Source organism: Thunnus maccoyii, chromosome 18 (genome assembly GCF_910596095.1).
Source record: "Thunnus maccoyii chromosome 18, fThuMac1.1, whole genome shotgun sequence".
NCBI lineage: Eukaryota > Metazoa > Chordata > Actinopteri > Scombriformes > Scombridae > Thunnus > Thunnus maccoyii.
In genome coordinates this window covers 20,642,358-20,664,921 of record NC_056550.1, presented here as the reverse complement: position 1 = coordinate 20,664,921, position 22,564 = coordinate 20,642,358, and the positions used below count along the sequence as shown (strand labels likewise).

At 40.9% G+C, this 22,564-nt stretch overlaps 1 protein-coding gene across 1 annotated transcript; it reads right to left on the bottom strand.

Annotated features, from left to right (window-relative positions):
* Positions 1-1,995: 1,995 nt before the first annotated feature.
* On the bottom strand, positions 1,996-22,373 carry ttyh3a (tweety family member 3a). The gene is made up of 15 exons (XM_042392372.1): positions 22,016-22,373; positions 21,333-21,562; positions 18,249-18,418; positions 16,378-16,489; positions 16,000-16,220; positions 15,073-15,168; positions 14,036-14,108; positions 13,066-13,141; positions 9,611-9,666; positions 8,816-8,908; positions 7,979-8,071; positions 7,045-7,181; positions 5,494-5,667; positions 4,983-5,058; positions 1,996-2,928 (listed from the first exon to the last, which is right to left on the bottom strand). Exons 2-15 carry the CDS (start codon positions 21,456-21,458, stop codon positions 2,857-2,859), a joined length of 1,575 nt encoding a protein of 524 aa, XP_042248306.1. The 5' UTR covers positions 21,459-21,562; positions 22,016-22,373; the 3' UTR covers positions 1,996-2,856.
* Between the last annotated feature and the right edge of the window lie 191 nt (positions 22,374-22,564).

The window sequence follows — 22,564 nt, the reverse complement described above, 5'->3', positions numbered from 1 at the left end:
TGACACTGACCTCTCGCCTGCTGTCGGCCCGGAGAGGTCAGACACACAAGATAGCCTTTTTTCCTCTCAAGCTGATCTCTGTCCAAGTCTGAGGTCTGTCACTGCACTGCAACAGAAATAAACACCAACATACATCCATTCTTTCTCACGGAAATGCTGCTAAGGCGACATTCAAATCCCCTGAGCAGCATTAAACTACGATATACTTCCCCAACTACTGTTTAGTAGAAAAAAAATGACACATGCCTCTTCAGTAAATTATGGGAACAACCAAGCCGGCAGTGGAAGGCAGCAATGTTATGCTGCTACCTAGTGTCTGTTCCTGGTCAGGATAGATTTACCCAATAATCTGAAATCAATAAATCAAACAATCTGCTGATGTACAGTTAAGGTTTAATTTTAAAACACAGCATTCAAGCTCAATATAACCACAGGTTTTACATGTACACATTTTAAGAGATAGCAAAAAATGATGTATAAAATAAACTGATTACATCTACAGAGAGATTTTTTTTTCAAAAAAACAAAACAAAACAAAAAAAAAACTCAAAGAAAAATTTAAATCTATTTACCATATTCACATTAATGAAGCAACACATGTTCACATCTGTGCTTGCTACAGATTCTAAAATGAAAGAAAAAAAAACTACAAGCAAATCAAATAGAAAAAAAAGAGTTTAAAAATGTGAAATAAGCTTAAAATGAATTTTAAAAAAGTTAATGTCAATTTTTAGCGACTTTTTTTTCTTCTTCATTTTAAAAATGTTTGAAATCTGTACAACAGCCTTTTGCGTAACAAACAACAAAGAGAATATGACTACTACCCCAAAAACAGAGAGATTGCATCAGTGTAATGTTTTACAGAGCGTAAATGATTTGAAAAAAAAAAAAAAAGTCAGGCTCATTTTCTCATTTGATTGCACAGGCAACCAGGAGCTGTCAACTTTACAAAACAGGCCTAAAAGTAAAAGACATTTAAAAAGATATTCAGATAGTAAAAAGTTTGTGCTTCACTTGTTGGCACAGTCTCAAACACACACACACACACACACACACACACACGCACACACACACACCTCTTGTACTGATCACGATGCACATCTAAGAGAAGCGAGTTGAAGCGGCAGCAGTAGTACAAACATCTCACTCCACGTATGAAGGATCGTCATGCTTCAACAGGAAAAGGAGCCCGACAGATGATAAGAGAGCAGAGGCTAATCAGGCTAATCGCAATCCCTTCACAGCATCCACTCACCGTTATCTATTTGTTTTTTTTGTTTTGTTTTTTTTGTTATAAATGCTAAAACACATTTGTGAGACACTGCATTGCCGATGCATAAGGTTTCTCTTTGAAATTCTCCTACGAATTGTGATATGCGTATTTTAAAAATCACATAAACTTGCATTAAGACATCTTTTGGGATAATCAGTGGGAGGATTTTTCTAACTCTAAAGTGTCGCGTTTGGTCGAGAGAAGAAAAAAAAAAATCATTGCCGTGCAGACTCGAGGATGTGTGTGGACAGTTCCTAGTTCTGTTAGGGGGGGAGGTGAGGCTTTACGACTGAGCAGGAACATGGAGAGAATAACAAGCAGTGTGGTGAGGAGGGAGCTGCAAATCATCTTAAAAAGTCTGGAGTAACGTTGCACAAGACTCCTCCTGTGATTCACCATCGGCTGCATGGAGCTGTTAAAAAAAAAAAAAGTTTCTGCTTCCAGTAGTATAAAAATCTCTCATTACGCTTCAATTTTTTTTTTTTTGATGAACGTCGTCATCCCGCTGAGACTCCTCTTGTCAAGACAGCTGCATCGCCATCGTGCAGCTCATCTTTGTCCTTATCAAATCCTCTGAGAGCATGTGCCAGAATCAAGTTCACAGCTTCGCAGCACTCTGCGGTTCAAAATCTGTTACAGTCACTGCTGTGGAATAGTGGCTCATCTATGTATTTAAAAAAAAAAAAAAAATGCCACAGGAAATAACAAGTTTTCAGATTTCGGAACTGTAAGACATGCAATACTGCAGGATGACTGGTCCCACACATCAGATTTAAGACAAAATCCAACAAGAAGCCGATGTAAAAAATAGTATTAATGTGTTGTGCACGTGTGATATACAGTATGTCAACATTACCTGGAGGAAAATGCAAATCTTACTGGTTGAAATTAAGATTTGCATCAAGTTCCACAAGCAGAAAACTGACCTGAGGAGCTGAGATGTTGCACTGTACAATGACTCTATACTATGATGATGATCTGTGTTGAGTGTGATTCTGTGAGAAAAGGATGTCTACATTTCAGGTGGGAAAGAAAACAGTAGATACCTTCCTCCCATGTTCATGTGTAAGGCGTTTCTCTCAGTACAGTACTTTACAAAACAACAACCAGTAGTAATCAGTGTTATCGTCTATGAGCACTCCCAGAGTCCTCAACACTGCAATGCCTTGTTAGGTGTGACACCGTGAATGTTAATGTGTAGACAAATGGAAAAAAAACAAACAAACTGGAGTGTATGTAAGTCTGGGCTCCGTCAGAATCGAATTCCCAGCGACGATGACGCTTCTTGCGACGGTAAACATCAGCCGAAGAATGTAGATATCGGAAAACAAAGCTACGAGAGACTAAAAAAACTTCCACTTTCTGGTTCGTGAGATGAGTTTCTGCAGGATTTCCTTCAGTTCTGTTTCAAACAACCAGCAAAAGCACATTTGGTTTTTCCATATGGAGTCGAGAGAGACAGTTAATGGTGCGGGGAAGCAGACGGTGGAGCGTGTGAATAGAAAAAAAAAATCATCGATGAGAGGAAAAAAAGGACTGACTGAACGACGTCAGTGCTGCAGACGGGACGAGTCCAGTGTCGTCTAGTGCGCCGGAGGGTTGTTGGGATCTGGTCGGCTGTTGGCCAAGTACTTTGCCCGCATGCTGGAGGTGTACTGTGGACGAAAACAGAAAACGCTGCTTTATAGTTAATTACGATTAGCCCATATCACCTTTATAACATAGTTTAAAAACACAGTCCATGTAGGATTTTCTCTTTATTATATGACTTGATTGAAAGATGCAGAAGTTTTTATCTGTTGGAACTGCAAACAGTTTCAGAGGCTCAGTTTTGTCTTTTGGACCCAGTGCTTTGCAGAGCAGGAAGAAAAAAACCCTTTTGTTAAATAATTCATCAAAAGCAGCAGTGGAGAAACATAAAAATATACATGCATCACAAATCGCTACTGAGTAAATTCTACACAGATTACCTTTCAAACTAGTTACTCCGCAGTGCTGGAATCTAAAGGGACCTTAAATTATTCAAATATACAGAAAGAAGATCACAAAAACAGCTACAGAGGATGAGGACATCAGAGGAATTGTAGAAATATAATCTGATTTTAGAGGAAGTTTTTTTTTTTTTTTTTAACCTGCGTGCACATCGGCGGGGCCAATCATTCGTAAACATTTATGATGCACCCATGCCTTCTTTAAAAAAAAAAAAAAATTAAAAAAATACAGGCGGTACAAGCACAAGGAAGGCTGCATTTCAAACTCATGTGAAAACACTGTTGCTTTTCCCTTCAGAGCCATTTGGACAGCCTGTTGAGGATGTGAAAGCTGAGAATCGGCACCGATATCGGCTCCAAGAAACGACACGACTTACCTTGGGCGTTAAGAGGAAAGATGTGTCATTAGATATTTACCTGAACTACTTTCTTATTCTGTGTAGTATACCTATGTAATATTTGTTAAATTGGTGTGTGTTTACCGACTATTTTTATAGTAAAACCACCACATAGTGACAGTAGGGAAAATATAAGGAAATAAAAAACACCAGCTGAAAATATTCAAGAAAATTAACATCAGCTACTTCCTGTATTAAACTTCCAACATGACAACTAAACATATTCAGAGACATACAGAAAAAGTGGTGCTGTTGCTTCCCTGTTGTGGTTTTAAAGTGTAACATAAATGCTTTTAACTCATATTCGTTCACCCTCGAACCCAAGAATCAAGACAAAGAAAATCCACATGATCGGTGAAACAGTTAAACGGCTTCTTAATTTGAAGTTGACTTGTCGCTGACTCATAGGTCACATTGAGCCCCAGGGCAGAGTTACAGCTTCACATGTTCCTCCCAATACATCTGTGGTGCAGAGGGGTAGGGGGACATGCAGCCCGGGGCCACAGGAAACAAACATCAGGTGGGACACCAGGTGGGACACTTAGCAAGAGTCAGGACAGAAGAGGGGAGTGGTGGTGGGGAGGGGAGGAGGTCCAGCAGCTCATGGTGGGACCTGGATAGAGGGTGAATAGAACTGGGTTTTGGGAAGTGGTACAGAGAAGGAACAGGCCAGCGGGGGTGGAGGAGGCGGGCATGTTTTGTACCTGTTAGCATAGCAGATGAGGTTACCAAAACGATCTTGAACTCTCCGAAGGCTTTAACTGCCAGCTGAGACCGCTGTTACTGTCCGCGGCAGTCAAATACAACTGTATGGATTCGCAGGAAAAAAAAAACGACAAGAAGAGAGTATAGAGAAGATACACAAAGCAGCGTCTAGGTCCAGGCAGACACACGGACACCAGGGAGGGCAGGATCTCTGGTGGAGGTTCAGGCCAACGAGGGGGGAGGGGGGGCAGGAGGGAATGAGTGAGGTTGGCTTGTGATACAAACGCTAACATCGCAACTTTTATCAAGTAAAGACAGAAAATACTGCCATCAAAGATATAAATGATGTGACAATTTGACACTTTACTGATCCGTGCAGGTTAATTGTTTTTTGTTTTACCTGCTTCTTCATCAAAAAGGTAAAAAGTACAGTGTCACTGGCAGGGTGGATGCTCACAGAAACAAGAGCTTGAGTTAAAAAATGCCATATATTAAAATGGGTCCAATGATATTGAGACCAGGGTACTATGTTGATAAAATCAGTCCCTCATAAAAGGCTGCCAAATGACCTGGAGGTGTTTCTACGGTTCTTACAGTTCTTATGTTTCCACTTACCGAGGGGGGAGGAGACTCTCGTCCTATCAGAGGCGTGTTTTCGCAGCGAGAGTTTTGGAAGTTGGCATTCTGAGCCCTGCAGAATTAAAAACACACAGTAAATCAGGTATAACAAGCAAAGAACTGAAAAAAAAACTCAACATAGTGCTTTGTAGATGTGAAACAAAATATTGAATATATGAAACTCGCAAAGTCAGTTTGCAGCATACCAAGCGCCTTCCGCTCTTTATGGAGTTTAGAGGGGTGATTCACCCCCCTCCCGGTTTCCCCTAACACTGAGCTTCACTCATGAAGCAGAGAGCTTTGGGTTTCACAAGCATCACAGCTGGAGAGCAACAGCTGCATCTCTGCCGGCCAAGGCATGACTTTCTATAGGAGAGCTGAATTCCTCTCTGGGGACGTATAAACTGACTCCAGTACATGAGATATCTAATATCAGCCACACTGAGGAGAACACGGGTTTTCTACTTTGCACCGAGATTCAGAGTAGTTTAGGGAAGTGGCGACTCACATGTACTCTGTCACAGGTGCGTTGCTGACGGTGTGGGCGGCAGCGGGGATGGAGGTCTCGCTGCCGTAGCTGCTGCCACAGCTGTACAGACTGGGCATGTGAACGCGGTACAGGTTGTCGGGGTTTTGCCTTCCCCCGTGGCTCAAAGACTCGTCCTCGCTGTCCTCCTCGCTCCTGCAAAATAATACAACACCAAGCTGTCAAACCACCACCAGAGGGACCCCTTGTGCCATCTAACCGATGACAAAAGGAGGTGCCACGTGGTCACATTGTGTTCATTCTCAGTCACGTTTTGATTCAATTTCATCACTGCCCGAGGGACAGGAAAACACGATGAATTCTCCGCTGTTTAAAGCACAGACAATGCAGTTTTCCTCTGACCTTAATGGAACTGAACAAAGACTGTAAAAATAGTCTCATGTATCTGGTTCAGCTTCTACAAGAAAATGTAAAACCCTCGTTTTGCATGATAACAATAAATTGTCAAATTAAAGCCTGCTTTTGCAGAAATAATGTGACTCCACTTGTTTCTTTTCAGACAATGAAGCACAATAGTGAATATAAGATAACATTAATGCACTGAACAAGGTCTGACTAAACACAGCAGCAATGACATCATGGAGCCTGTCTCCCTCTAGTGTTCATCCCACAGGTTTCTACTTGCATATCTAACCCTTGACTTACATTCAGTACATCTCACATCACGTTTACTTACATCTGCATATCAGAGAAAAAGGTGACATATTAACTACACTAATAATACTCTCACATTTAATATAAAATCTAAATCCTCATAATAATCTGCCATTTCAAGCTATAATTCCGGATGGGGTGAAAGGAATTAGTGTGCACGCATCATTACAACATTAAAACAAAACAAGCTTAGCAGGAACCACTGAGGAAAACAGTCTGCTAGCGTGTAAGCCTTTGCTTTATAACAGGAAGCTCCAGCTGAGATCAAACTGATGAACATGCCCCCCAATGGTTAGGAGGGATCAGTTAATTATGTGGTGCAGCTGAGCTGTGCCTGGGAAACCACTTTCCTTGTAGCGATCCTGCAAAACCTTGTCTGCTGCTGATAGGACAAAAGAAATTAGAATAATTTCACCCCCTCTGCTGCAGAAAATGACACCGGCTCACGCGGTGGTTATGATAGATTTAGGCCAACTCTGTGCAATTACTCGGGATAAGGGGAAGTAATCTATTAGAGGAAGCAGCTGGAGCATTCTGGACATGTCCCAGAGGTAAACAGAGCCAACCTTGAACAGCAAACAAACACAAATTTTTACACAAACATAATCATGTTTCCTTATCTGTGCAGATTTATACTGACTTACTTTGCCTGCTTCATTCCCATGCCATGTAAAAACAAGAGCTGAAGTGGTGAAAAAATGCTGTAAACCCATAATTAATTGATAGGCTTATCCTCTTAAACTATTTCTCACTGTATACACAGTCCCCGCAAACAAACTCTGCTTAAAAGCTTTTGCGCTGCTTCCTGTGCATTGTGGTGAGAGTTTCTGGACGAATGTGGGAAGTTAGAAGTCTTACCTCTTTTTATGCCAGGTGTGAGGCACACTGCAGATGATCGAGCTAAACATGAGAGCAGTGACGAAGGAGAAGAGCACGAGGTAGATGAGGCCTTCCAGTCCATCATAACACAGTCCTGTCATGGCCTGGACGTAGTCCTGAGAGAAAAAAAAAAAAGAGAGGTAACAGTGTTATTATAGCAGGTATAAACACATCAGATCGATTAAATGGAAACGTCTAAAGCATTTTAACAAAACACAAGGAGGAAAAAGCAAAACAAGAGGTAGTAAAATGCTAGAGTTGCTTGAGTTTCAGTATTTGGATTCTAAAAGGGTCTTTAAATGCATCCGCTTTGATTTCTCATTTAAACTAGGTCAAACCAATGAGCTCACAGTTGGCCTACTAGAAGAAAAAGCGCTGCGTTTTTACCTAGCGTTTGAAAAACAGCACTACACTCTACATTATCATGACTGAGAATCTCCATTCTGTAAAAAACACTGCACAGGGCTGACACACACATTGCGTATTCTACTGAAGATACTTTAATTTTCATGAAATAATAAGGCTTTGGCATGGTAACAGGGTAGCTGCTTGAGAGTGAAGGAAGAGCAGAAAGGGAACAAGAGTTGCACATGTGCACTTGGAATTTGGACGCCACCGAGGGACAATCCTCCAAAGCATAGAGGCTGCCAAGTACTCGTCATTCAGCCAGCTTCATAAATGGTACATAGCCAGCATCAGTCGGACAAGAACTCACATACAGGAAAGCAAATGTTATTTATAATGACAGGTGTAGTCAGCTGCATGAGCATAAAAGAAGGGTTGCTTTTATACAACTAAGCTGCGCTACATAGATGTCACAATAGATCAGTCCCCAGGCGCTTTTTGTAAGAGACGTGGAGCAACGCTACAGTGAGAATGTCTTGGTTTTGTAAGTCCTCTTGTCCCAGCTCACCATGTGCAGGCTGCGACAGTCCACCAGGGCGGTGAGCTGATGTAGGCTGATCTCAGTGGTGTTCAGTATCCCCTGGATCTCCTCCAAAGTTCCCTGGAAATGAATGAGGAAAAACAGTATATTAGACCTGTTGAAAGAGGCTTAACTTTGGCACCTGGGGGATGTAAGAAGTCAAGAATGACATAAAAGAAAGCAAATAAAAAGTGAGCCACGTTTTTTTTTTTTTTGATAGTGATTAAGACACAGATTATCCACTCAACGCGCATTTATCTAGGATGTGTCTTTCATCAATATGCAACGCCGCACAGCAGCTTGAGCTGAAAAGGCAGATTTTAATGTATGATACATTTTAATGGACTGTCTCCCTTCTTCCTTCTGTTCTCATTATGGTTCCAGCGGAAAATGTGTCTGATTGCCTGATATAAATGTTTCCACGACCTCAGCACATTTCTCTGTGTGGGTATGTGAAGTCAAATATGCCTCTCTCTATTCCCAGTGTCAGCTCTCATTTGTGCCTCAGTCAACACAGTGTAAGGACCAGCACTGGACAATACCGCAGTGTTGTATTGACAAGGGCCAGTGAAAGCCTAATGCAGCAAAATGGACATAATGCAGGTCCCAGGTGGGCCGTCAGCAGATCTTTATGTGGGACAGGTGCACTTCACTTCTCTGCAGGTCAGTCGTTTGGTCCCATTCACTGGGATATTCTGTCATCACAAATGGTACAATAGCACAGGACAGCTTGCGGCCTGGTGGGTAAGTGTGTATGGTAACGGCTAACCTGTAACGTGGCATTTTACAGGGAAGAGTGTATCGACACGGGGGTTGGAGACATACCTTAGTTTGCTTATACTCTCTGGTGGCAGAGCGCAGCAGTTCGGACACGTCGTCCTGCATCTCCACTAATGCTTTGTGGCTGCCGGAAAGCTTCTGAAATAAAAAGTATAAATACTGTAGCAGCACCAGAACATCTCAACAGTATTTCAAAACAATCATAACCAAGAGCCTTCGGTTGCTGTCTCCCTTTGTCGGTGGTGGAAGCACGCTGACAGTTTACAGATGTGAGCTGAAAGCCTTACATATTGTATATACTGTATCTATATATAGCTTCTTTACAGCTGTACTAACAATAGATGCCTGGACTTGAGAAACCCTCAATAGTTTTGATTTATTTATGTAGTTTGGAAGGCAAAATGTAGGTAGACCATTAAGGTTAACTATAGATTCACAGCAAATTGAGTTTCCACTTCATTGTAACATCCTTTGAAGCGAGCAAATGCTATCAGTACAGACAACAGGAAGAGCTGCTGTGCATCAGTTTTCCTGCTGGTTGAATGGGAAGTATTGTACTTTTGTATGGAAAAAAAAAATCCTTCTTTGAGGCAATGGGAGTGACTCATTGTGCCCAGTTATGCTGCTCGCCAATCAGAAGGACATACATCATGCAGAAAATATGTTTATAACATTGTGTCTGCTAGAATTGGAGTATTATCAGCATTACATGAATGTTGAGCTTCTAAGCTAACGGCCAGGCAGTTTACATGTATTTGTCTTAAGGGTTGGATGGTTTGATTTGACAAATTAAAAACTCTCAAACATGCAAAACCAAATTTAGTTTCATATGCAACAAACCTGCTGGAAGGGGTTGGTTTGTTCCAAATTGCAACTAAGGTAGTACTGCAGGATATCTGTGAGTAAAGAGGACAGTGGGAACAGAACGGAATATGTTAGCAGAGACATATAAATTCAATTAAAACAATTATTTTCACCACCAATTTGAGGGTTATTAATTGTTTAGTTTATGAAATGTCAAAAAAAAGTGAAAAAAAATGAAATCACATTTTCTCAGAGCCCAAGATAAGATCTTCAAAAAGCTTGTTTTGTCTGACTAATAGCCCAAAAATCAAAGAAATTCAACTTAATATCATATAATACAAAGAAAAGCAGCAAATCCTTACATTTGACAGGTTGGAACAAATTCATTTTAGGCTTTCTGCTTAAAAAAATGACACAATTAATCAGTTACTATCATAATTTTCTGTTGATCAACTAACTGATTAATTGACTTATGGTTTCAGCTCTTTTCACTATGAATGAAGCCCACAAAAAAGACAGCCGATCTCAGAAAACATGGATCTCGTGGGGCGGTGGAAATGTGGATCCTGAAACCCAGATGCTATGACATTTCAAACAAATGACCCCGATGTCCCAGTAACTCACTATTTCTCAACTTGGATAAACTGCGTGGGGGGGGGAGAGCAGTCAGAGCTTTGTACACAGCATTTTTTTTTTCAGACCACAGTGAGCACAGTGCACCAGTAGACCTCAACAATGCAACACTCTGCAATCAACAGCTGTATTTCATTCCAAGTTCATTCAGTCATACAGTTCGAGAGCTAATCTCATAATGCTGGTATCTCTTGTTTCAGGTTGAGTTGGGTTTCAGCTACCACTATTTTGTTCTAAGAAAGAGGCCGATACATAACCATTTATTATTTTCTAGCTCTGTCTGGTTGCGTTCCCTGCTGCCCTATTAGAGTTTGCCTGCTACTTTGCACCTGCTGAGCTAATCCTGAGCTCTGCAGTGAAATGTTCCAAAAGCATAAAGTTCACACGTGCTGTAATAGCATAAATGAATGTATTTTTTCCCCCTAGACACAGCCACAATTAAGCGAGTGAGAAGCTTAGGTATAACCCTTCTTACTGCACAGAACCTCCTGAAAAACAGCACAAAGAGTGGTTGCATCATCTCGAGGTATTGTTAATTACAACATGACCAAACTTGTATGCTGTTCACAGTACACCACGAACCCGAGCAGCTTGTAATTAAGGTTTTGGACTTTCTCATGCCACTTCTTCCTACTCCGGTTCCTTTTCCCACTTCATGGTATGAGTGGGAGTCGATGAGAAATCCTTAATATGTGATGGTATGACTCAGAAGCTACAGTAATGTCCACAAATACAAGCTGCGAGAACACCGCCGACTACTTTACACATGGTGTGAGTGACGTGCGGACACACTGCTGTGTCAGGAGCTTCTTTCCCACACAGTTGAGCAAACTAATGCGGACAGAATTTCCGGTGTAGAGTGCATATCTAGCAAGTCTCTGTCGATCCAGCCCTCACATATACACCCACACACATAAATATCAGGGGCAGCAGATTTCCTGAAGTCTGACTTGGTTTGGATGGAGCTATAGATGCCTCATCACAGGGCTGGGCTTAGTTTCACTTAGTTAGTATCAGATACAGAAGTTAATCTTGCTGCCAATGTACAGTGGGTTGAAAGAAGACACATTTATGGCTAATAATGATCAAACAAATATACATTTCAGGAAACAACTTTGTATGATTCTTTTGTTACTCTTACCACTCTTCCATTTGTTCTGCCAACATTTCAATGACAAAGAGTGAAACTTATATTACAATGACTTGGACAAGACCAGAGTTATTGTTCTGTTCTACCAACAGATTGATTATCAGTAAACCACGGCTTGATCGCCCACCAGCTCATCCCACCAGGTTTAAGACTTTGGCAGTGTAAGAAAGTCAATACAAATTTAGTTCAAGTCCCTGGAGCTTTCTCAAATACTTCCTGAGTATTTTGTCATAAGAAGTTTTCCCAGCATTAGGAAATGCCAATCAAACTGGACAACATGTGTTCTAGAGAAAGACCAAGTATTGCTTATGTTGTTTTAAGCCTTTATAAAGGTTATTCAGGTTTACAAATTTTGATTCAAAATACAGTGAATTTTAATTTCTGGATGATATGCATCTCTATCAAAAGATGTAGCTCGTTGCTGTCACTGCTGCTTTTTATTCATGAAGTTTTCTATAAATTAAACTATCAGAGAAACAGAGAAATACTGTCTGCAACATGACAAACTACACAGATTAACCCTCATTCTCTGTTCGTATTGAGACCAACTGTCAGACATAATTGTGAAATGACGAGAAAGCAGAGGAATGAAAAACAAAAACAACGAAGGCTGTTGAAATGATGCACATGCGAGAAAACATCTAAAAATATCAACAGCAAACCAGGGAAGGAAAGCAATAAATCTACTGTAGTAATAACACACTTCTGTCTTCTATCCAGAGATTTGGATTTTCAAGCAGGCAGAGCAGCAAAAAATATACCGAGTAAGATTTTACCTTCTCCAAGGCTGATGTAGGTAAAAGTAACCTTAATCATGTGCTACGTTTTATATTAATTTGCGCTGTTACCGTAATAGCAAAGTGCTCAATGCCTTCTTCAAAATGAAAACGATTTCTTGGAACTGCTGAACAGTTAACATGTGTTACAAGACTATAAAAATAGAACGGCAAACCCCCATACTGCATGAATCAGCCCTGAGGCAAAAAGCTTCATATCTGCAGCATAATACAGTCCAGTGAATAAAGTAAGTTGGTGCTCGAGCTTCAGATGAACCGAACATCACACGACATTTATAGCTGATACTTTGATTTCTGCTTTGAACTGGCCCGAAAGCTCGGTTTGTGTATTTCAGCAATCAGCATATTATCAGGAAGGGAGTGGAAAAAACTGGACACTGATATTAAAAAAAAAGCTATCAAGTAAGCAGGAGTACTTTGTGTTTTTTTTTTTTTTCCTCCAAGAATCATATCATCTTTTTCTTAAGGACTGAGGAGGGATGCAGAAAATATATTGTGTCTCTGATCCTCTCCTCCACTGCTCTTATCTCCCTCGTACACTCACTCACTCACTCACACACACACTCACACACACACAAAGACCAGAGGCAATATAATTTCTTCTTTTACACGCATCCCATCATGGGACAGATTGGGCAATTACCAAAATGAGACACGTTAGCGGCTTCTGCACTGCTTAAATAGGCAGCCCATTGCCCTTTGACACCGTTGCAGATGTGGCAGTAATTTTTAGAGGCTTTTTATGGGCCATGGGGAGGAGATTTAACAATTCAGCCTAATGTGCCCTATCTACTTAGAGATGACTAATATTCACCGTTTTAAAGGGCCCGACCGAGCGAACACAAAACCGGCTCATAACGACATTGTAGTCAAGATATATATGAATGACACATAATATATGTGAGGCATACCTTGATTGATGACTCCGTACTGGTCTGCCACTTTGGTGACATATGTGTCAGGGGCAACACAGAAGTCACTGGAGGTCTGGGAAAAAACAAAACAAAAAAAAAGACAATGACAAAGACAGTTGTGGTGACATTTTCTCTGCATGCTAACAGCTTCACGACTTTAAATGTGCCGTCATCTTTAATGGAACATGTGAGTAACTGATCGCAGCTTTAAAAAACACTTTTACAATGTGACAGATTGTGTCTCAGCTGAGAGCGATCACATAAACTGCATCCAGCACATTTAGGTGTCGACAGTCTGATTCATCCGCAGTGGAGGAAATCCTCCGCACTGATATTTCAATTGCTTAAATATAGATTTACATTTGACATTTCTCAACTAATCTTAATCATTTTTTGACGAGTTTTATTCTGATATTCTGGTTTAAAGTAGTTTTGTCCTCCATAAAGCAGCCAAATTTGCTGCTTTAGTCTTTTGTGAACAAGGGCTGCGATATTATGGCTACAGTGCTAATCCTAATTATTGTTTGTGATCACATGTTTTAATCACCATCATTAATCTTCAGGATTTCTAGAAAACACTGAGTGACAAGAAAAGTAAAGAAATCTTTTAATTGTAATGCAACTAAATACAACAATTCTATATCAAATACAACATTTGTGAAACATCTACTTATTATCTCAACTAATGCAGTAGTTTTAACAAATCTTTAATTAAGGTTGTATTTGTTGAAAGGTTATTGCCTTGAATTGCATCATACAGGTGTTTCTGTTTTTCTTGTTACTTGTCACATTTGATCAACATCTTAACTTTTTTTTACTGCACTGATTAAGAGAAATAAAATACCCGTCCGAGGCCAAACTCTGCAGTCAGTGGTTGTGGACACAAAAATTGGGTTATCCAATTATAGGCAATGAACTGTGAGGCTCTACCTGGAAAACAGGATCATGCTCTGACTGAGAGACTTACCGCAGAGATGGCCAACTCAAGCCCCAGGGAGGCCCAGCTGATTACCAGGGCCACTACACCAAACAAGCACACCCTGAGGAAGGAAAAAGGAGTTGTAAAGTTGAAGTACTTTTAACCGGCAGTGTCAGAGCAAGACCATTCACACGTACTACCAATTTCATATAAAGCAGAGGGAGATATACTGAAGTTGGTCTTTAGTATGCTTCAAACCTTGTCATGCATCCCATCGGACCAGTGTTTTTTTGTAAGTATGACACCAGTCTCACCTCCAAACATTGTATTCAAATTGTGCATGTTAAGGTTGAACTACAGAGAGAACAGAAGGAGGAGGAGGAGGTAGAGCTTTTACAGAAGGAGCTCAGCAGACCCATCACCACAACAGATTACATATTATATACATTATTAAAGACAACTGCTGCTAAATATTGATGTGCTGGAAACACTATGGGGAAAGTGTGGTGTAAAAGAAACAAAAACAAGCTCAAGAAACGACTGGTTGAATCACTGCAGAGAAATAAGAGGTATAAGACTAACCATTGTTAATAAAGAAAACAATATAAGGCAATTGACCACAGGCATTGCAGTTAACTTACTTACTAAGTTATGCACACAGTATAACTTATTATGTGCAAATTAATTGTGTGACTACAGATGATATGATAAATTAATGTTCATGCAATTTCATTTGTTTTCAGCCCATTATGTGCAAAGAGCATTTTATAGCTAATCTACTTTATATAAAAAATAAAGGGCAAACCTGTGGAATTAAGTGTGTCATGAAGTGTCATTAGTAATAACCAAAATGTTGAGGATGGTGTGATACTTGTGCTAAATGAATTGTGACTGGGCTGATATTTTATAGAGCATGAATTTAACTTGACTAAACTAAAATGACAAGGTGGCCCTGATGAGTTGGGGGGGGCTTTCATGTACAGTAATTGCCACTCGTTCAGTGACGACGCCTAAAATGATTTCCCAGGGCAGAGTCGTTTTTCCCTTAAGTGCTCTTGTGCACATGATCTCGTGATGAGACTCACCCTATAAGCGTTCCCTTGGAGTTGCGAATGAGGCCAAACAGCACCAGAAGGCAGATGAGGACATCGAACAGTAGAAGGCCTATGTAGCCCAGCCACCTGTGAAGACAAATGTCCTTACCGACACAAGGCCAAGAGCAGCACAGCATAGTAACTCTAAATGAAAAACGTCTCCATCTTAACAGCAAGCTCAATAATCTAAACACAGAAAAGTAGAGTTCCTATCATATAAACAATTTACTAGTCACTGCAATGTTGTGCAACTGCCTCATGGAGTCTGGACACTCCGTGAAAACACAGCGAGCCATTTTGAGAAACCCTGTGCTGATCAAATTTGCATATTCACAATTTTATGCATATATGTATGCAAAGTCAATACAGCCCAGAGGGATGCCACAACACAGCCTTCGACATCTTCTAACAGTGGAAAAACTCAGGCAGGTTTGAGATTCTTAGTGAGTCAGCTGCCTAATGACATGCTGAATAAGTCAGATTCCCTTCTTGTTGTCTGTGCTCGCCTCTGTTTCCTATTTTAGATTCACTCCCGGTTTTAATTCAGACACATATCAAACAAACGCAGCCTCTGAAAACACCGTCTCACCCGGGAAAAGATCAACTAACTCTCAACCTTTTCAACAATATATGAACTCAAGAGTTGAGTGACAGTTTTCACAACAATGTAAATTATGGTGATGTGGTGAGTGTCTGCATTGAAAGTTTAATAAAAAGGGATGTAGCACACACTGACACTCATAACTCTGCTGCATCAGTCTCAGATTGTTGACAGTTAAACTTTTACTGCCGAAAATAAAGCGTTGATGATGATCCAGAAACTACTCTCAAGACAGGCATTAAATATGAGTTTTATTTTTCTTGTATTACTCTGTTGATTTGAATGATAATGCTTGGACTCCACTATTACAGTCTTACCTGTACCAGTCATACAGCTCAATCTGGACGGCCAGCTCCTCCAGGGAGATGTTGGTGTTGTCCCAGAAGGGAATCTCCACCATCTGTCTGACCAGCTCGTCCAGCTGTCCCTGCAGCTTTTGGATGATGGACAGGTAGTCCGCATGCTGCGCATACTGGACCTCAAGCTGTTGCAGATTGTCATCTACCGTCTGGTTCAATGAGGATGTACTATCATCCACCTAGACACAACACAGGCATAAACAAGGTCACGATGGAGTTCAGAGAGGAAAAGGAATTCACTACACGTCTTTTGTGGTGGGGGAAACCGGGAATGCTCATGGCAGAAGGGTTGTGAATTATTAAATATGTTGGTGTAATTTGTGCTCTCAGCCTTACCAGCTTCTGCACGCCAGTGATTGTGCGGTTAGCATGGCGCAGGGAATACGTCAGTCGATTCACTCCATCACAAGTCTCGCCGTTCCCATAGAAACCGACAGCAATGCCAGCACTGAGGGGAAACAAAAGAAAGGGAGGGGAGACAGGGTGGTGAGGAGGAGGGATTAGCTAAAAAAGACAGAGAGGAGACAGAGAAGAGAGCGAGCGAGGGAGATAGCGAGGCAGGGAGAGAGGCGTGTGAACTCCACATTAACCCTGTCGGTTCAGACCCCAGTCAACAGGCTCCTTTCAGTTCCAATAGAAAGACTCCATACAGAACCATGGAAACACGGAGGAATGGACCAGCTATGCCCCAAACCCCACACTAGGGCTGACAAAGGCTGTACTGAGGCAGGGGATCGGCTCTCATTTGCACAGACAGGCCTCAGGTTGCAGAAAAACAGTTCTGACAACTGCACTGGCAACATTTTCTATAGGTGCATGAACTTAAAGAAACGTTCTCAATAATGGGACGATTTTGTTGTGCGCGACTTCTGATATTCTATCTTGATGTATGATAGAGAGTAGAAGCTACTGGCAGTGATATTGCTTTGTATGTCATGTGTATTTCAGTGACAGAAAAATCAACGCCCTTTCTGCACTCTGGGAAGCAATTTGAAGAGAGAGGCTTCTGTGCCGATATCTCTTCCTGTGTTGCAGCTGTTTTTGTGCTAACACCCATCCTATGCCAGAGAGAATTTTATCAAGTGGGGATGATGATAAACGAATCACTTCAACCCAAGTCAGACCAGGCTAACAGCACTCAGTGAATCAATGGGTTCTCCCTCTTCCTGGACGGCTGCTAATCTCTTCCTCTCACACTCTGCAGTGAGAAAGAGGTGAACGGGAGTGGTGTCACAGCAAAAAAAAACACAAAACCAGCCTCCCTACTGGCATGTGAACCTGTGGAAACTCTTTACTGCTTTTTCAATATTCAGCTGACAAAAAACAAAGAAAAAAAATTCAAGATAATCCCAATATCCTCATAACAGTCGTGCAGTGCTTTGTGGAGCCAAGCATGGACTCTTTGTCGAAGAACAAAAGCAAAGCAAAACAAAAGCACAGAAATGTCTCATCTCTCTAAACTCCGTTTTCCCTGCTTTCACTATAACGCATGTGCGCGTGGGTACAAGCACACACACACAGATATAGTGATTGTAATGCGGTTCTTGTACTCATCAGGTCCCCACGCTCTTTGTCTTACTCTGAATCAACCATGATGGCTCTCCAGTGGCCCATCAACAGAGGGAGGAAAACAGGAAACAAATGCAGTGCTCAAGGATAGATAAAGCTTTGTCCAGATGGTAAAGTTCTCACACTTCAAATATCTACATCAAAAATAAAAATGAAGCCCATGTAGCCTATATCTACATCCTGTCACTCCTCTGGTCTTTGGGCTTAAAGTGAGCACACATTCAAGTATCATTTCCCTAAGCAAATTGTGCACATTACCTGATAGTGTAATGAGCATGCAGCAGATTTCTTTAAAAACTATGATGCAGTTAATAACTCATCCATTCACCTTTGCAATAACATTTTGAGGCTGTCAGGCTGGGTGTAAGTCCTGCCTTAGATGTTCAATTTACAGTAATAAAAGTTCTTTGGATTGCTGCTGAGAATTTATGCCTCGAGTTGTGAATAAATTTGACCTGAGCTAACAGTGATTCTGGACTATTTTGTGTGATGAAGTGTGGTCATTTGCCAAATTTGAATCAGGTTATTCAATGCAGAAATATATAGAGGAGTCGGCGATACTGTCAAGACTCTGCAAACGTGGAGATTTATTGATTTTGACCACTGTGGATGCAGTAAAGGTTTACAATTACACTTACCTGCAGACGAGTGTTGCGATGATAACACACCAGGCTGTGCAGCAGCAGTCTGCGTTGGGCTGGTCTTCACTTTTGTTCCGCTGGCAGCACAGCCAAATGGAATAGAAAAGCAGGAACAAGAGGTCCAGAGCCAGACAGGCAAGTGCCAAACCTCCCAGTAACAGGATTGACTGGTGGAGAGAAGAAGAGGGTTAATGGAAACTTCATTGCTGACACCACTTTCACGTCAATAACGGCGGGGATAGTGACCTTCCAAAGAGTCCTGCGGAGAAACACTACACAGTATGCTTGAAGAAGAGCGATGAGATTCAAATGTGTTGTCTTCTTATCTGCATTACATTATATTAAAAACTTTTACATTTGTCTTCTTCATTATGTACACTTTGTCATCTATATGCACAAAATTGGTAATATCCGCTAGAGGTTACAATAGTCATCTTTACACACTGGCAGAATTTCAAAGCCAGCAGTACAGTGATAAAACTGTGATAGTCAAACCTCTCAGACAACAGCAGCATGTCCTATGTAGGTCAGACAGAGGGCATGTGTGTTCACTGTATACTCCTGAGGATTCAACGCTAGGGAAAATTTCCATTCTTCCAAAAAGAAAAAAAAAAAAGCAGGGTTGCTCTTTTTGTTCCGTTTTTTCAACAATGCATCACAGTGAGTTACTGACACACCCGAATGCAAAGGTTGTTGTCTTGTTCAGGGCAAAGATTGAATTCAATCTTGGAACAAATTGCAGACTTAAAGCATGTACTTAAACCACAATATGTGGTGAGACTAGTCCTGTGTCCTGACAATATTTAGTATTGACTGTGATAAAAACAAATAACAGACTGCTCAGACACAAATGCCATTAAATGACTTGGTTCTTGCATGTTACTTTGCACAATTAAGACAGACAGAGCTCACTGAGTGCAAGAGAAATCCAGCAGTTGCTGTTCCATCACCATCACATAGTCCTATAGTGAGCACCAAATGGTCAAGGTTTTCCCTGAAGCCTGAATGAGTGCACTGCATTGACAACAATCTGTCATTACAGGGGGGAAATAATCATGGTTTAGCCTGATGTTGACCACTTTGTTTTGCTCTTACTGCATTAAAAAGGTGCACAAACAGTTGGATTAATTGGGAATTTTAATAAAATGTACATAACAGTTTCATTCAACCATTCTGTGTCCACTGCATACCCCCCTCCTTTTAAGACTAATGTTGTTTACATTGAACTTCTGGGTGTACATACTGGGCACCAACACAGCAGCAACCATTATTATCCAGCCAATGAACCTTTCCTGTCCTACCAGGAAAAGGCTCCCAAATATACCTCAGAGAGCTAGACAATAACAGCTGTGAGGTGGTACAATGGTGAACTTTATCAGCAAATGGAATCCAGTGTCTCCTCATTTTGTTTAAACTACGGCCCACATTCTCCGCTAAATGAGTCATTTTCAACTTAAGAAACCTGACAGGTGATATCTCTCATCTACGTAAATGAGTCAAAGCAAAACCAGACTCTGTGTACTTAAACGCTTGAGATTACTTTCATTTTCAGACATGGATGTCTGTAACAGCTGTAGCACATCATCATATGTTGATCCATTTCTAACGAATCATGATTCACTTCTGGATTTTCTGAATCACACTTCCACTTAAAAAAGGGAAATGCTTTTATTTTCGAACTTGTAAACGACACTCGAAAATCACCTACGTCTGCCAAGCTGTGTTAAAAACTACCCTTTATTTCTTGTGATTCTCTCTGTCCTCAGTTGTCTCCGAAACTACAATGCTACATGCTCATTACCCAGTCTCCCACAGCCTTTTAAAAACCACAATGCCACAGAATATTTGGTACTGACGCATTTTAAAAAAGGAACAGCATAAAACAAATGAATTAACGACAATTGTTATTGTTTTGTGGTTGAATGTACCCTGTAAGTGATAGAGTATAACTCTTTATTTTGCCTGTTGCATTATAATAAAATGGAGAAAAAAAAACTTCACATTACCAGATACTGGATAAAGCTGAATGGACAATTGAATTAGATGTTTCCACAGAATTTAAGTATACCCTATCATCTGACATATGGTCATATGCTGACTAATGCTGTTGCAAGTATCCTGTATTTCAGATTTTCAAGCTGACTACTCACTGAGCTACTTCCCTGAATCCTGAGGATCAGAACCACCAACTGAGGGGTAACAAAAACTAATTGCATCAGCATAAATGAGGGCACATGAAGGGAGTGTTACACACACGCCCAAACTACCATTGTAATAAGGAAATCAAATATCATTAGGGCGATTCTCTTAAATATTAACCATGTGATCAAATGCCATGCTGTTCTCCCCTCCCCCAGTCAATGCTGTTCATCAGACTGTGTGGTCCCCTTCCGGACCCCTGCTGCTGGTTTAACCTCTTTAACCTGAGTGGGTTTTTTTTTTAGCAATGGTATATATATCATATGCATATTTCATTATCGATTAATGTTGATTGTTTTCTCGATTAATCAATTAGTTGTTTGGTCTATAAAATGTCAACCACTGTTTCCTAAAGTCCAAGGTGACACCCTCAAATGTCCATAACCCAAAGATATTCAGTTTACTGTCATAGAGGACTAAAGAAACCAGAAAATATTCACCTTTGAGAAGTTGGAATCAGGACATATATCATAAAGAAAACAATGGTTGAGAGGCTGACTAGGTCAACTTAGGTGGCTTGGATCAGACTATATAATGCCAGCTGGCTGGTGTCCGGAAAAGGTCGAGACATGGATATAACAGCTACACACAGATGGTGACATGGATCAAAAGATAAAGAGAAGGAACAGGTGCAAACAGGTCACTGAGAGAAACACATAATTTTAATCTCAAACTTAATGCTGCAGGCTTAGAGAAAGTACTGTACACCATCATATCCCACTTATCATACTAGACTTGAGGGTGAACACTTGAGTCAAACTGATAATGAATGAAACATTAGTTGTAAACATCCCTTAAGGCATGTGTATGCTGCCTGTGAATCCCAACCTCTAGGGTCACTTGATACGATGCAAAAAAACAACAGGATTGAGGTCATTTTACCTGTTGATATGTCCAGTCCTCTGGTTGGAAATCACTGCTTGTTTGCTCGAACTTTAAGTTGAAATGTGGAAGTCTGTGTAGCAGGTTCACCCACCATGGTGGAGAGTAGCTCACCACTGCTGCCATGGCGAGTTAGTTAATAAATGTCAATTGCGATCCACTTAGCAGACAAGCAAGAAAGGATGCTTGAAACTGTAAACAGTCAAGGGAGTCCACTTCATACAGCGTGTCTGTATAAGGGATGAAAAACAAAAGCAGAAGCAGTGTTACTAAACTAGTATAAGAAACCAAGCTAGCACACGTTAAGTCATATTACTACCTAATTAAATGTTATTTCGTACACATGTCTTTATTTACCCAATTCATAATTTTAAAGCAGTTGATACATAGATAACTATTTAATAATGTTAGTTTCACAGACCGCTAGAGGAAAGAAAAGCTAGGAAACTTGACAAACGTAGCTAGCTACTGCTTTATCTTGCTAACATTAACTAGTAGCTATAGCGTTAACCAAGGCGACCTGAAGCTTAGCTAGTCGGGAGCTAGTTAGCTTGTTAACCTGTCAACTCGAGCCAATGTTTTGTCGCTAGAGGACATCCTGTTGTATTGTTTACTGTTAAAATCAGCAGTGTCGCGGTTCATTTAAATTGCAATTAAAACACAGTTTTTATAGCAAGCCATACCCGCAATGTATCCAGCGTTAACTCAGCTAACGTTAGCCGGTTTAGCTGCTGGTTAGTTCAGTCCACGGAGACTCGGGCACGGAGGCGAATAACAACAAGAAGTCTCTTTTGTTCCACTTGACATTCTGGTCTGCGGTTAGTTACATCCTGGTTTGTCGAGTTTGTTATTCCTCAGTTCATCTCTTGCAGTTTTATTCCACCGAAACAACTCAGACAAGCCCCCTCCGACACTATCACCTCCATCCAGAGTGGAGCCAACACAGCGACTGTTCACGACATTCACCCAGCTGGCAGCCTACCCGGCCCGGCCAGAGCACAACCGCCCTCACCGGCATAAAAAATGACCCAGTAGCGCCACCCAGAGGCGCCCTAGTGTTGGATTAATGAGAGGTTCAAGTGCTGTTAGAAATATTGCGCCTGCTTGTGGACTGCATTTGCAAAATTAACATTAAAGTGACAAGCATAGCAACATTTAGCAGGTGAATTAAAATGTCCGTTTTTTGTCCATTCTGAAGCTATGCCTCTTCATTTAAATAGTATGACACCTAT